The 16208-nt window shown below is 48.4% G+C and overlaps 1 protein-coding gene across 2 annotated transcripts in view; it reads right to left on the bottom strand.

Annotated features, from left to right (window-relative positions):
- MED16 (mediator complex subunit 16) overlaps positions 1 to 16208 on the bottom strand; it is a 170407-nt gene that overhangs the window by 62095 nt on the left and 92104 nt on the right. For both annotated transcript variants that reach the window (XM_085636892.1, XM_085636893.1), the window contains exons 7-9: positions 15646 to 15801; positions 14511 to 14722; positions 12332 to 12538 (exon numbers count right to left, since the gene is read on the bottom strand). In XM_085636892.1, the coding sequence (XP_085493018.1) occupies positions 12332 to 12538; positions 14511 to 14722; positions 15646 to 15801 (575 nt within the window). The remainder of the gene's footprint in view (positions 1 to 12331; positions 12539 to 14510; positions 14723 to 15645; positions 15802 to 16208) is intronic.

Below are 16208 nucleotides of genomic sequence, written 5' to 3'. Positions count from 1 at the left end.
CTAGTCTGCGCATCTCCATGATTCTGTGTTATCGGGATACCTTTGTCTCTGCCCCCTGCCCTTCCCCCCCCCTCCTTCCATTGTAGTTTGGTAGGCCCCTCCCGAGGGGAGCGCATAATGTCACCTGGACTTTTGCCGCCTTGTGGGTTTGTTTCTTTTTTCATTTAAAATGAAACCGTCATTTGGGATGTCAAGGCCTATAGCCACAAATGATATTTCGGATCCTTGGGATCTACACTGCTTGCTGCTTGTGTTTTATACCTATATGTTTATGACCTTATTGTTTACTAGCGGCCGGCCCGGAGGTTGTAGGCCCGTACCTGTATATCTATTGAAATTTGTAATAAAGGTTTCAAAAAAAAAAAAGGATTCCCTATTGGAAAGCAGTGGGTGCCCGACGGACGCTGATGTGCACCCTGCAACCGGCCGCCCCAGAGCCGCTGGTGTAGCTTTGGTGCTGCCTTGTTTGTCCCCGTGCTTGTTCATACCCTTGGGGCCTGTGCCCCAAAACCACAGGTACCTACCTGCAACCCACACCTCTTGTGGGTGCTCCAAGTCTCCATTGACTAACATTGGGCCCAGTGACCTCTAAGCCCGGCCGCCCCAGTGCCGCTGGTGGTGCAGTATCTACCTTAAACTGACCCTTTCCCAGTGTTGGTCTAAACCCTCGAAAGACTGGAAGAGTAAGTTGTGTACTTACCTGTTAATGTATATAAAGTTTGCTACTGTTTTTGATTGACAACACAAATGTATTTCTCATACTGTAAAATATTCCTATTGCCTTTGAATGACAATTCTTACTGCATTTTTGCAAAGTATTACTACTCTTGAAACTGTTATTTACCTGCAACTGAGTTCCTCTTGGTTCTAAAATAACAAAGTAAGAACTTTTTTTATACAAAACAGCTGGTCTGGGTTTCAGTCTTTGAGTGTGTGTAATCATTTCTTGCCTGAGTGTGTACAACAAATGCTTAACACTGTCCTCTGATAGTCCTAGCTGTTGGTCCACACTACGACAAATAGAGAGCATTAGTATTATCTAATTTAGCCTCTGTAAATCTCTGGGGATCCTCTTGACTTACTTTGGTATAGTATATACAAGGAAAGCTTCCTACACAGGGTCTGAAGAGACTTTTCTTCTCCTTGTCAGACATTTTGCAGTCTGAGAAAAAGAAAGGTTAAAACCTTTGTGGTAGTGAAGAAATAAAGGCCGCGGACTAATATCTGTAATGAAAGCCAAGCAGAGCTCAGAGGAGACTCCCTGGCACGACATGTGATAGAAAATCTAAGGTACTGGAGCTTCTCTCAGGAGGGTTCTAAAGGGTGTTGCAGTCGGATTGTATCGCTTTGTTCGCCATAAGTTGGCAGGGTATGCTCAGACGTGAGTCCCTTGCTCACTTTGCCACTGGATTCAAGCAAGCCTGGCTGAAGACGGCTGAAATGCCAGAAACCGGTCCTAGGAAGCTTGTTTCCGGTCCAGGGAAGACATGGCTTGGCAGTTTGGGCTGGACTGTTCCCATGAGGCACAGGGTCAGACTGATTTGCATATGGCCATGTCTGAACTGGGGTGGCAGAGTGGGCTAAAGAACGGTGATGGATCAAACCCAGATCTGTTGACTGGGTGTGAGTGTTTGATTGGTTCTGATGCTCCGTCCATCACCACCCCCTTTTGTATCGCTTTGTTCGCCATAAGTTGGCAGGGTATGCTCAGAAGTGAGCCCCTTGCTCACTTTGCCACTGGATTCAAGCAAGCCTGGCTGAAGACGGCTGAAATGCCAGAAACCGGTCCTAGGAAGCTTGTTTCCGGTCCAGGGAAGGCATGGCTTGGCAGTTTGGGCTGGACTGTTCCCATGAGGCACAGGGTCAGACTGATTTGCATATGGCCATGTCTGAACTGGGGTGGCAGAGTGGGCTAAAGAACGGTGATGGATCAAACCCAGATCTGTTGACTGGGTGTGAGTGTTTGATTGGTTCTGATGCTCCATCCATCACCACCCCCTTTTGTATCGCTTTGTTCGCCATAAGTTGGCAGGGTAAGCTCAGACGTGAGTCCCTTGCTCACTTTGCCACTGGATTCAAGCAAGCCTGGCTGAAGACGGCTGAAATGCCAGAAACCGGTCCTAGGAAGCTTGTTTCCGGTCCAGGGAATGCATGGCTTGGCAGCTTGGGCTGGAATGTTCCCATGAGGCACAGGGTCAGACTGATTTGCATATGGCCATGTCTGAACTGGGGTGGCAGAGTGGGCTAAAGAACGGTGATGGATCAAACCCAGATCTGTTGACTGGGTGTGAGTGTTTTTGATTGGTTCTGATGCTCCGTCCATCACCACCCCCTTTTGTATCGCTATGTCTGAGACATGAGGCTGGTCTCTTTTCTCAAGTGACTATAATTTACTATAAAAGTAAAAAGCCTAGAGTCTTCTTGCTTTATAGTTATTGTTCTACTACTATTGTATGATACCGAGAACTCCCATCTCGATGACGGGGAATGATTCACGCATGTGAATCTATTAAAGTTCCAACACTGGAGTAACTTGGGGGAATGTCGGGTGGTCCTTCCCCTCAGACAAATCCAGTGCATGCCAAAGACCTTTAAATCATGTTTCCAGCCCAGACACTTGGGGTTAGGCTTGGCGGGTTGGGCACACAGAGCTGTCAAGTGCCTCTTTTGGAGGAATATACTTTCATCATCAAAGTGTGTTTGTACAGGACTACAGCCCTCACCAGCTAATCGTCTGGGACAGTAACAAGTTGAGAAAAGTTGCTTCTGTGGCTAAGATAATGTCCTAGACTACTGCAGATCTGTGGATGAACATGCTGCCGGCACGGAATAGCAATGCCTACATCTGCGATGGAGGTTTCCTTTATCAAGGGTGTTGTCATCCTGCAGCTCTCAAAGTGATCATATTATTTTAGAATGAGCAATTAGCGTGTCTCGGTCCTCCAGTTTCAAGGAGAATCTTGCTGAAATGCAGCCAAGGAGGCTACAGTCACTAAAAGAGTAATAATCATCAATTGTTTTGCCATTGATGCAGCAAGAGTGTTATTAACTGCGCTCCCTGCCAAAACCTCTTTTTATAATGGGGTGCTAATTAAGCCATTGGCAACAATGGCGCCATTAGGACACCACGCACCTCAACTTCCTTTCTTCTATCGATGTCTGAGCTTCTCTAATGGCAGATGGCAAGTCTTTAAAGACAGTGGCACTGAAGCATGAGAGAGAGGGCCCAGATGTACAAATAAATTACTGGTCGCAAACCTTACAATTTGGTAAAATCGTGGGTTTGCAACCAGTAAATCTGTTTACTGAATCACTAAATGGGATTAGAAAACCACACCAAAACAGTATTTGGAAGGGGCGTTTTGAAGGGGGTCCCTTCCAAATACTGATTAATGATGCACGCCTGCTACCTTGCATGGTGCCACTGTGAGTCAAACACTATTGGCACACGGTTACACGTGAGGAGTCGATATTACATGTGGGAGGGAAGACAAGGTGTAAACCACTAAAAAAGAGTGGATTTCCAGCTCATCTCCTCACACTGTGAAATATATTTTCAGGTTGGCAGGTCTGCTGATGGTATAAATTAATTGTTTGCGACCAAAATCCAAACATTAACATTTTACTGACTACTGAAAGGTAGTAACTCATTCACAAATGGGAAGGAGTTCTCAAGGGAACCCATTCCCCATTTAACGGTCACAACATTTTTTTAGGAATAGGCAGTGGTCCCAAGGACCGCTACCTACTCTTTAAAAAGTTCTCAAAACGTACATTATTATTTATTTTTTTACATGTAGCCCGTTTTCCTTTAAAGAAGAGAAGTTTCATAAAAAAAAAAATCTTTGTTTAAGATTTATCACAGACATGGTAGTCCTTGGGATAGCAACAAATCTTAATGGGTTGCAATTTGCAGCCTACCTCATTAATATGCATACGGTAAGTCGATTCCGACACACAACGATTTGGATTTTTAAGAACTGACCTAGAAGTTTATAGGTTGGTTCTTAAAAATCTTTACTTGTGGCAAACATACTGGTCGAAAATTGCGACTAGAAATTTGTGACTAGGGGATAGTACACATGGCCTGACGTACTGCTGTGATTTATTTTGTTGAATGCAGGAAAACAGCCTCACTTTTTAACACAAGGCACACTTACTGCGCCTGACAGAATGTGAACTTAAGTTTCTCCAAGGACTCGAGTGGAGCCACAATGAAAGCTGCTCTACAATGGTAAGTACTAGATCTCTCGGTCATTCTATCCGCCTAAGGGAGCGTTCATTTTCAAAAGGCCCCTAGCACTGACCAAGCGGAATCCGATACCCACACTCCCTCCATGGCCACACGTCACTGGTACTTGAAGGGGCTTGGCTTGCAGGCCGATGGCGACGGACGCGTGAGCTCGGAGCCCCGCGCCGGCCGTGTCATTTATCCTGGTTAACTGCTGATCCCCCTGTTCCGGGGGCAGATACTGGCCCTCGCCACCATTGGGCGGCACCTGGGCTCCACAATCGATGGCCCCGGCCGCGTGAGGAGCGGCAGATACCGAGCTGCGTGGAGGAGCAGGCTTCGGCTCAGAGGCATCAAGACGGCGGCGCTCGGAGCGCCCAGAGCCGCGCAGCTGATCTCCCTGGTCTCCGCGCTTACCTGATCGACCCCGGACACGAAACAGAGGCCCGGGCTGCCCGGCCGTCCACTCAAGGGGTATATTTAGGTGAGAGTCGGGTGGCGCGGCTCTCACCCAGCGTGAAATAGCGGGCGCTGGGCGGGAAACATCGCTCCCCTGAGCACGGAGCTACCGGCCGCTTTGGTGCTGAGCTGAGGGGTCATTGCTGGGGCGGCGCTCCCCCTGTGTGGGCGACGAGGGGGTCATCGCCGTGAGAGACTACCCGGGGGTAATCCGCCACAGCTTGCAGTGATGCCCACGAGTGCCGGCGCCATTTTGGATGTGGAGGTCTCCGGCCATTGAACTCTTGGGACCCTGTGAGTCTTGCACGGATCGCGGGGACGGGGATCCCCCTACCCTGGGCGGCATTTGGAGGCCGAGTTACCTAGTGTGTGCTGATACTCCGGGTGACCGCCAGCGAGTGTGTTACTGCATATGTCGGAGTACCGCAGGTTGTAATTGGAGTTCACCCCCTATGTGCCGTACGCCCTCCCTCGTTGCCTGGGACTGACTGCTGTGGGGCCCGGGCGCCCTTTCGTGGGGACTCCTGCTCGGCGATCTCGCCGCATAGCGGAGGGGGCGACCGCTGGCCAGCGGTCGCTGCGGGTGCCCTGGATCTCATGAGCGGTGCTGCCGCGGACTGAGCTTATTGCCCGGAGGGAAGCGGGCGTGTGTCACTGACGTGCTTGGGCCTGCTCGTGGCGGCTGAACGTTGGTGCCTGGGCATTTGTGCTCCACATAGACAACAAGCAGATGCAACACCTGGTTGATGGTATCCCTCTGATACGTGGAGCTGCTATTCGCACCTGTCCCGGTGACTGCGCTGGTGGGCACCACTGTTCATCCTTGCCTGGCTGGTGGCGTTGCACTCCTGGAAGCATGGGGAAACCCAGGGGCAAGCAGACCGGGGTTCCTCAAGACCATGACGAGTCAGCATCGGAACGCAGATGGCAAGATTCACCCAAACCGCCAGCCGATAACTTTGTCCAGCAGCAATTGACCCAGATCTTGCAGGCTATAGCAGATACCAAAGACACTCTGCTTCAGGATATTGCCAATGTGGCGGTGGGGCTGGGGCTCCTGTTAGCAGAACACACCAAGCTGGCTGACCGGGTGAAGCAAACGGAGGCCTCCCTGGCGGACATGGCACCGGTGCAGCAGTCCCTCTCCGCCCAGATGGGGGATATCTCTCACAGAGTTCATGTGCTGGAGAAAAGAGATGAAGGGCGTAACCGCAGAAACAATACAAGTGTGCTGGGTCTTCCGGAGGGAGTGAAAGGCTCTACTATGATCAACTACCTGGAGCGCTGGCTTCGGGATGTGGTGGCACCTGCTGGACTGACCCAGTTCTATACCCTGGAGAGGGCCCCCCGGGTCCCTGCCCGACTCCCGGTGCCAGGGAGGCCTCCGCGGCCGGTGGTCGCTCAACTCCTTCATTAGAAAGACAGGGATTTCTTGCTACAGAGGGCGCGCTCCTCAGGGCCCTACACTGTGGATAATAGCAGAGTGTCGATTTTCCCTGACTATACGTTGGAGGTCCAGCGCTGCTGCACATCCTTTTTAGTGGTCAAGAAGGTCTTGCGCGATGAAGGGCTCCAGTACTCATTGATGTTCCAGGCTCAACTGCTGCTAGCTTTAGATGGCAAGACTCACTTCTTTGATGATCGCAAGGCAGCTTGGGACTGGATTGAAGCCTACAAAACAGGCCACGGACCGCCGGAGCAAAGAAGCACGCCTCCCCCTGGGGAGCAACGTCCGCAAAGAACTAGAAGGACAAGGCATCGTCGCAACCCCATGCGGACACCTAGTGCCTCCCAGACGGAGAGGGAAAGATCTGATGCACTGAGGGTGGTGTCGGAATTATTGAGGGGCCATAAAATGTCATCTGGAGCAGAAACTGGGTTGGAGAAGGCATCCGATGGCTCGGCCTCGGATGAGTCCCAAGCTGACAGTGTTAAGTTACCGCATGTTACTCCAGGAACAGCTGATGATATTATTTGACTGCTCTGCTGCCTTTCACTAGCTTTGCCTCGCTGTTTCTCTTCCCTCTTGTCTGCCGCTTATTATTCTTTTCCCGGACCTCCCGGCACTGCACTGTCTTTTGTTTTATGCTGTTGGGATGATAGGGTGGTGAGGGGGGATCTCCAGGTTCATTGGTGTGCGCCCCCGGATACGGGGTGATGGGTGCTGTTGGAGGCATGGGCGCTGCTCTGGTTGTGGTTTACGTTGAAAGGCAGCGCCTGTTCGCAGCCGCTTCCCCCTTAGATCCTCTGTAGTTACTAGAGGATACCGAGTGTATAGTTAGTTTGGATGGGGACTAGCGTTTTAGTGCCTTTCCAGTACTGGGGAGGGGGGAGTTGTGTTTTTTTTTCTTGTTTTGTAACGGGATGTTTATGGGGCCTCAGCATATCACCTTAAGAAGGTTACTAGGGCACTGCGCACAGCTCTATCATGGGTTTGTTACTTGAATTAAAATGCATATCATGTCAGGGGCATGCATACAATGGTGCGCCGTCACAAGATCCATGCGTACTTAGTACGTAGAGGGGTTCAAATCGCCTTCCATCAGGAAACGCACATCACACGTCAAGAGGGTCTCGCCCTGCGGTAATATTGGGCCCAGGCGCTTCCAACAATTCCGACATGGCGCTTAGCCCCAGAACTGTTAGAAGATCAGGCCTTTCACGCGGTGGTGGGGGATGGCGTTCTCCAATATTTTCAAGAATACTGGCACGGCGTCCTCGACTGTTGTGGAATGGGATGCCTTTAAGGCTGTGCTACGGGGTCACTGGCATTATCAACATGATGGGGGTGCATAGGACGCTATTACAAGAAATAGAGACTGCGGACCAGCACCTGCGTGAAGCGGAACAAGAACGACCCGGGCAACCTGATAGACAGCACAGCTTGTTGGAGGCAAGGGAGGCGGTCGCCATGCGGGTTGAGAGGCTGCGCTGTTTTGATTATAAAAAACACTTACCGCACGCTCATGCAGAGCGTGATAAACCCAGAGCACTGTTGGCTTGATTAGCCAACCCCGCTAGACGGGGGACGGTCATATTAGAATTGTGTAGCCCAACAGGAGAAACTTGCTATACCCAGCAGGGTATTCATGACCAGTTCCTTGCTTATTATACGGAGTTCTATCGGAGCAAGGTGACGATAAATGATGATGTTCTTGGGGAGATTCTCGCTGCAGCTGATCTTCCAAACCTTGACAGGACACAGGCAGAGCTGCTAGGCCAAAATATAACAATTGGGGAAGTTCGGGGAGCGATTAAGCATATGGCGCGGAAAAAGACCCCTGGGGCAGATGGCCTGCCGATTGAGTTTTATTTGACCTACATGGATCTTCTGGCTCCTAGATTGGTGACACTTTATAACAAAGCGCAGTGCGCTGGACAACTGCCTCTCACCACTCGTGAAGCCATCATTATTCCACTGTTGAAGCCAGGGAAACCACCTTCTGATAGGACCGCTTATCGCCCGCTGTATAGGCTTACTACTGATAATAAGATTTTAAGTCGGATCTTAGCAACCCGGCTGCTCCCACACATGGTCCAGTTAGTACACAGGGATCAGGCAGGATTTATCCCAACAAGGAACACAGCCATAAATGTGAGACACCTGATTCGTATATTAGAAGCTGACACTTACCTGAAAGCAACTGCTGCCATTTTATCGGTCGATATAGAGAAAGCGTTCGACAGTCTAGAGTGGCCTTATTTGTTTCAAGTCATGCGCAGTTTTGGCTTGGGCCATTTTTTTGTAGCCTGGACGGCATTATTATATAAGAATTCCACCACTCAGGTGAAAACGGGTGGATTGATCTCAGATGCCTGCGTTATGACCCGTGGGACGAGGCAGGGCTGCCCGCTCCCCCCTCTGTTATTTGCCCTGGCCATGGAGCCCGTAGTGGCCCAGGCCAGGACAGGGCTGTGGTATCCGGGGCTTTGTGTACATGGTCAAACCCATTACATCGTGCTTTACGCCGATGATCTACTCATGTTTTTAGTAAATACAGCTGACGCCCTCGCTGGAGCAAAGACCTTGGCGCTGTTGCTGGACTCAAGGTGAATTGGGCGAAGTCTTGCCTGGTCCTCGCTGCCCCATTGGCTGGTGACCCCCCAGTTACAGATGGGGTGCAGTGGGAATATCACTGCCTGCCTTATCTGGGGACCCGAATCTAACATACGGAGACTGACTTACTGGAGGGTAATGTAGGTAGAGGCATCCGGGGCTTTAAGAGCAACCTTGAATTTTGGGGGACCCTGCCTCTCTCAGTGGCTGGTCGAGTGGCCCTCCTTAAGATGGTGACCCTCCCCAGGCTGCTCTACTATTTTAGAACCCTACCAGTTTGGATACCTGCGTCAATTTTTAAACAGCTTCAAATCGATGGTTACAGGGTTTTTCTGGGCTGCTGGCAGACGGAGGGTGGCGCTGAAGACACTAATGAGACCGAAGTCCGACGGTGGACTGGCAGTCCCTGATTTCGAGACATATTACTTGGCGGCTCAATTACAGTGGCTCACCCAAGCAGTAGCGTTGGAATTTCGTGGGTTGGGTAAACGGGACGGAGAGCAGTCCCCTGGGCAGGTACTCCCTCGAATTATTTTACAACTGCCGCTGCGGCTAAAGGCACTCACTAACGAGTTGCGGATGTTTCGGCTTTGCTGGAACAGGAGCCAGGAGAGAGCGCAGATCGCGCATCCTTATGCCCCTGACATCCCTTTGGCCTAGTTGGGTTCAACTGGACTGCACTGACCGACTGGAAGGAGAAGGGTCGGTCTACACTAGGGGACCTATATGAGGATAATACCTTGCTCCCCTTCGGTACATTGCAAGACAGATACGACCTGCCTTGTGGGGACTTTCTGTTCCACTTGGCCCTCGTTGCGGCCATCCAAAAGTATTGGAGAGAAGGATTATCTGAACCGCAAATCTCCATGGCCTGCCAGTATGTAGTATTAGCGGTGGGAACCTTTAAGGCAGTTACCTGCCTATATAGGCGTATGACGCACGAGGCACTGACTCCGTTGTTGGCGTTGCGACAGAAGTGAGAGGAGGACTTAGGTGAAGAGATTCCCGAGAAAGTGTGGGCTGAGCTAGTTGAACGGGCGTGGAAAAGCTCTAGAAATGCCCGTTTATCAACTGGTGCACTTTTTTATTCTGCATAGGGCGTACCTCACCCCGGCCAAAATTAATAAATACTTCGGCATAGATACAGCAATGTGCCCGCGTTGCAACACTGAGGGTACGGATTTCCGTCACATGATGTGGGCCTGCCCCCAGCTTGGGACGTATTGGGAAGAGGTGGTTACGCTATTGTGCGACATTACTGAGAGGAACGTAGAGCCCACTATCGGCCTTTGTCTACTGCACTGGTTCCCCCATACCTCTAAGAACAAGATCACTAGTAAGTTTTTGGACTTGGACCTTCTCATGGCTAAAAGAGATACTACAGCACATTGGAAATCCAAGAGGGGCCCAAGTGTTCAGAGATGGAAGGCTAACCTCCTTAAATGGGCGGGATGTGAAGGCACTGTTAGAGTACAGCTGGCTAACCGAGCACATAGTGAGAATGCTTTGGAGGCAGCAAGGCATTGGGAAGTGTTAGTGGTCTGGCTGAGAGTCCCGGATGTCGATCTGGATGCAGACCCCACAGTTGGAGACCAGGCTGTTTTGCCCTGGCCAACGAGTATTCAATCACTGACTGCCTGTACCTGGTGTATGCCTGGTTACGTTTGCCTCTGATGCTGCAGAACCCCCCGATACTGGCTGCAGTATACCTGTATTGTGTTCCTTTGTGCTACACTTTGCTGTTGGCAGTAAAATGTTGCTTTGTGTGATACGCCGGGGAGGGGGGAAGGATAAGAGGGAGGGGGGAAAGTTTTGTTTCGTATTCTTAAATGTGTGGCACAAGTGTCTCTCACATGTTTTTCATTGACAACTGGCCGGTACTAATATGTCTGTTTATCAACGATCTTGTTGACAGCTGGTACTATTATATTGTAGAATGATACACAATGTCTGTTGACTATGGCTAAGTCACTTGTACCTGGGTGCGACCAGGGTGTGTTGTCGTTAAAGAAGTACCTGATTGCCTTCGTATTCTGTTCATGATTGTATATTCTTGTTTTGGAAATAATAAAAACATATTTTTAAAAAAAATGATAATAACTGGTACTTGAAATAGTAGCACTGCAGAGCTATGAAGACACAAACAAACAAAACAGTGGAAAGGCTTAGCCTGCGTTATTTATGTTGTAGCAAAACAAGTAGGTTTGGTTAATTTCTAACTTGAAAACTAAGTTGATTCCAAGAAGATTTTGAGGCTCATGTTAAAGTCCTCAGGAGCTGGTTACTCGCTGGCTCTGTTGATGCCTAGCAATATAACTAAGTGAAGCATCTCTTCTCCTGTGGAAGGGGAGAGGAGCTAGACGGGGAGCTCATCACAAACTGCCTCTCTAAGGTGTTTCAGTGGTTGGTCCTGCACCAATTGAAATGCAAACAGGACAAGACTGCGATCATGATTTTTGGGGCTTCTTCCCCTAACCTCTTGAGATCTCGCTGGCCTAAAGATTCCCCGCAGAGGGCCCTCAACAGAGCTCTGTAAGGAATCTAGGTATCAAATTTGATAGCACCCTCTCCTCTTAACCTCTGATCCAAGCTCTGTTCAGTTCATGTTTCGGTATACTACGGATGCTGAAAAGATTCCTACCTCTCCTGTCTGAGTCGGCTATGAATAAGGTTATCAAGGCTTTGATCACCTCGAGACTGGAATATGGTAACGCCCTTTACCTTTACCTTTACCTTCCAGAGTACCATCTGAGTCGACTTCAGATGGTGCAGAACTCGGCGTCCAGACTCCTACTTAAACTAACCCCTAGTTCTAACATGACCGCTCATTTAAAGGCCCTTCACTGGCTCCCAGTGAAAAAGAGGGTACAATTTAATGACATGGTTTTAATACACAAGGCCTTGCATGGCTCAGGAGCAGGCTACCTCAGAGAGAGGATTCATGACTACATTCCGGCTCGCACATCTGGTGAAAGTCCCTCCGATCCACGGACTTAGAACTGACGGCGGAGCCTTTTCTTATTTGGGGCCCCTTAATTGGAATAAGCTCCCGAGAGACTTACGCCTAACCAGTGATCTTCCCGCTTTCAAAAAGAAACTGAAAACTTGGCTTTTCACACAATCTGTTTAGTTTTACCAGCTGGCGCTGTATGTCTTTAGCGCCGGGACACTCTTCTGAGTAGCTGTGCCCTGTATAAATTGTTATAACATAACCTAACATGAGAGGGTTATACAGAGCGTGCAACTTTCTGATTTCTATAGTAAAACACAACCATGCTGTTCCCTGGCAATCATGAGAACGTTTGAAGACATTCAAGAAGGCGTCTCTAACAGACAGAGGAAGAACTGTATATGCACACTGACGTACAAAGGATACAAGAGTTAGATATCACAAATAAAGTGGAGAAATAATATTTCTGGTTAATATAAGAATCTTTTTAAATATGATAAGTGGCACATACTTGCAGTCTTCACCATTTAAACTCTGCTCATTCCATATTTGGCTGATCCCACCCGCTTCTGAAGCAGCCGGAGAACGTTTGAAGCGAATGTGCCTCAAGTGGAGAATGTATGTCAATGCTCACCTGCTGCAACGCGGCATTCTGGCGCATGTACTCCTCGTGCAGCTTCTCCACTAGGTTCTGTACCATACCAGACTGCACATGCAGCAAGATGTCCCACCAGTCATAGCCGGTCACCATGCAGTACTCCAACAGGAACAGGAGGTGGCAGAGCGAGGTGTTTAGGTCCATCATATGGCCCATGGATGGGGAAATGCGCATCATGCTCAGCTGAGGGAGGACAGGAAAAGAGAATGAGGGTGAGGGACACAAGACGGGACAGGAGCATCAAATTACATGAATCTGGGGGGAAAAGAGCATAAGGGCGAGAAGAAGATACAGGACAGGCAGAGAAAGGACGAGGAGAGGGGAGACAAAACAGAGCATGAGTGCGAGGGTCAAGATACAGGACAAGAGGAGCGAATTACACAAAGGGGAGGGAGAAGAGCAGAAGTCCGAGCACAAGATACACAACAGGCAAAGCGAGAACTATAGAAGCGGAGACTCAGAGGGCATGAGGGTTTGGGACAATATACAGGACATCATGGGCAAGAGTACAATACGAGGGGAGACAAAAAGAGCTTGAGTGTGAGGGACAGTATACAGGACAGGCGGAGCGAGATCACAAGAGGAATGGGAACGGAAACAGAGAATGAGGGTGAGGGAAATGATACAGGAGATGAGATTGACAGCGTAAGGGGGGCAAAGTGGAGAACAGAGATGTGGTCAAAAATATATAAGAAAAGAAGCTAGTGAAACAAGTGAAACAAGAAACTGAAAAAGTACAAAATGGGCTAATAAAGAACAACTAGAAATGAGAACAGAAAGAAATATTGATGGGGAAGATAAGAAATGTAGAAAATTCTAGAAAAGAAGGATGAAGGATAAGGAGAAAAGAGAATACAAGACTTTATAAGAAATTAAAAATCAAACCAGCACAAAAGAAGAATGAGAAGGACAAATACATTATAATGAAAACTAAACAAAGGGAAAAAAAAGTAAAAAATGAGGAGGCAGGATACACATTGACAGAACAAGATCAAACAAAGCCGTTAAAATCATGCAAAACTAAACCGAGGCGCATCCTGGTACCACAGGCCATTTATATAAAGATTGAGCACTGGTGCGAGGCTCAAAAATAAGATGTGTTCTGCAAGTTCTGCTGCTTGCATAATGTCAATATTCACTTCTGAAGGTTTCTGAGGAGGAGGGTTGAGGGTGTGCAATACTAGTGCAAACTTCTTGTGCATTACGTTTGTTTTTTATTTCAGAAATCAAGCAAGTGCTTCTATCTCTCAATGAGAAAGATATGGGCAAGCACTAGGTAAAACCAGACGGCCATGACCATGCAGCACACTGGCTTACTCTGAAGAGCATCAGCTGACCTGCAGAGCCCTGGCTGACCCTAGACCCTCAATGGCTCTGCAGAGCCCTGGCTGACTCAGACCCTACATGACCCTGAAGAGCCCTGGATGACCCGACAGAGCCCTAGCTGGCACTACAGAGCACCGGATGACCCAGCAGAGTTCTGGCTGACCCTAGACCCTCAATGGCTCTGCAGAGTCCTGGCTGACTCAGACCCTACATGACCCTGAAGATACCCTGACTGACCCTGCAGAGCTCTAGCTGGTACTACTGAGCACCGGCAGAACCTGCAGAGTCCAGACTTCAGTCAGGGGTGCAAAAACAGTTAACTGCTTCTTGCCTAACTATCCTGCTAACTTGCCTCATTACAGAAATTCATAATACAAGTACTATGAATATCTGTAGGAGACATATCAGCAGAATAGTTTCAGCCATGCAGTGCCAACATTAAAGAACCAAAGCATGAACTGGACATGCAAAAACTTCAAGCAAAATTTCCTCTTTGCTAGCTCGAATTACAGTAATCACTCTGCGTGACGACATGCCCAAGACAATAACTTTCTTAGTGAGATCATTTCTAAAGCACCGACTGCATCTGCAACCATCTCTTGGCACTGGTCATCTCTGTCATAACTCAAGGCATAAGGACCGGATATTTTCTTGTTTCATTAATGGAAGAAGTAATGCTAAATTTGGGAATAAACAGACCTCCTTTTCTACCCCAAACAGGCACCTCCCTTTTCCATTCCAACAAAAGGGGTGGTTTGTTAAAACATTATTTGACAGGCATGCAAGAGTCAACAGCAAGGGTGGCACAAGAGTAATTAAACAATCTTACCTTTCCGTGGTTATCAATCCCGACCAGAGCTAGCGATGTCCAAGACATCTGCATGGCTTTGAAGTGCACAGAGGGACCTCCGGTACGCTGCCGCTTTACCGCCTGCTCGTCCACTGGTCGTTGGGTGGCAGAGCCATAGTACACCGCCATGGTTTGCAGGGAGAGGCGGTGCACAATGTGGGCACTGCCATCATGAAACGACAAAGCCAGGCCTTCGAGGGAAGGAAATTAAGAAAAATTGTGGGCAAAGCCTGCTGCTGACTAGTTTCTTAATGCAACATTTGCTTCTAGAATGAGAGGCTGGATCCATTTTGCTTTCCATTTCAGCAATTCAGGAGTAGGAAAAGAGTGGATATATTTAAATAACAAAAGGTAGGTTCTGTCCAGCTGACACACAGGGAGCTAAAAAAAACACAAAAACTATGTTTTTTCTACACACATTGTTTTTGAAAGGTTTGAGCTGTCAAAGAGTGTCAAAGTGAGGCTTGAACTGAGAGCCACCTTTACCTTTAGTTTATCAATGAAAAAGGGGGAAACGTCAGGAGACCATTAATGGACAGAAGCAGGTTCCACACTAAAAAGTAAGGAACAATCTTGTCCTGAAGACATCAAGGGCGCTGACAGTGCAGACCTTCAAAAGTGAGACAGGTAGTCTGAACGCATGACCTGCCTCTTAGAAGAAGGAAGGCAGTAAAAGGCCACACAGGCAGGTGAGTCCTAGCTATTCCGGATGTTTGGCCCTTCCTCGCCATTTAACAAATTTATTTTAAACGCAAATATTTCAGTCATATTCATGCTAGTAGTTGCCTCACACAGTGTCACTTGTGCTTACAGGCCTCAGGTAAATCACTCGTCTGACTCTACATGGAGCTAAGAATACTCAAAAATGCCTGTTCTGAATCTAGCTAAATATGGCTTCACTATTTGCTAAAGCCTATTTTATTCTATGCATGCTCTGAGCTGAAAGTCTAAGCATGCTGTGTTCAGCTTAAGCCGGTGTTACTGGCAGCTCACCCAGTCCTCAGAGGCTGCTGTTTGCCATCTCATCTAAGGACCTATGATCCAACATGAATCCGCAACCCAACACACTATGAACAGTATCAAAATAATGTCTTTATACTGTTTTTATACTCACCCAGGCCAGGGTAGAACTTTGTTTCATTGGCCACTTTCAGATCGGTTGTGGTCAGGGAGATGGGCAGCTTGGGCAGCGCCACGGCTGAGACACGGTCCAGGTCGTTGGTGGCAGAGAGGATCCGCCACTTTAAGATCATCGGCTGCTTGTCTCCCACTGAGAAAGAAGAGTGCTCAAGTTACTATGTCAGGCATAAGCCGAAAGGATGTGATCCCTGTCACAGGACGGATGCATGAAGGTATTCTAAACAAGAGCTCTGGCAACCATTAGTCATGCAGAATTACCAGCCCTAGTAGATGTGCCTGAACACATCGATGTTTGTATCAGTGATCAAAGACGCAGGGTTTTAACCATTAACATTAGTTTATAGGGAACTCGAGTACTTGGCATAAAATGGGTGTACTATGATCTATAGGTATTATTTATATACATACAGAGCCTTCATTTTAAAGCAAATGCATTTGCACAGTGCTTCATATGTGCAAACCCTATCCAAGATGCCGCAAAGACCAATTTGAGGTGTGCAGTAACTCAAAAGAACTTCCACTGTCAAATAAGAAAAA

The sequence above is a fragment of the Triturus cristatus genome, chromosome 12, assembly GCF_964204655.1.
Source record: "Triturus cristatus chromosome 12, aTriCri1.1, whole genome shotgun sequence".
NCBI lineage: Eukaryota > Metazoa > Chordata > Amphibia > Caudata > Salamandridae > Triturus > Triturus cristatus.
Note: the sequence above shows the minus strand (reverse complement) of the source record. Positions and strands in the feature narration are given on the sequence as shown.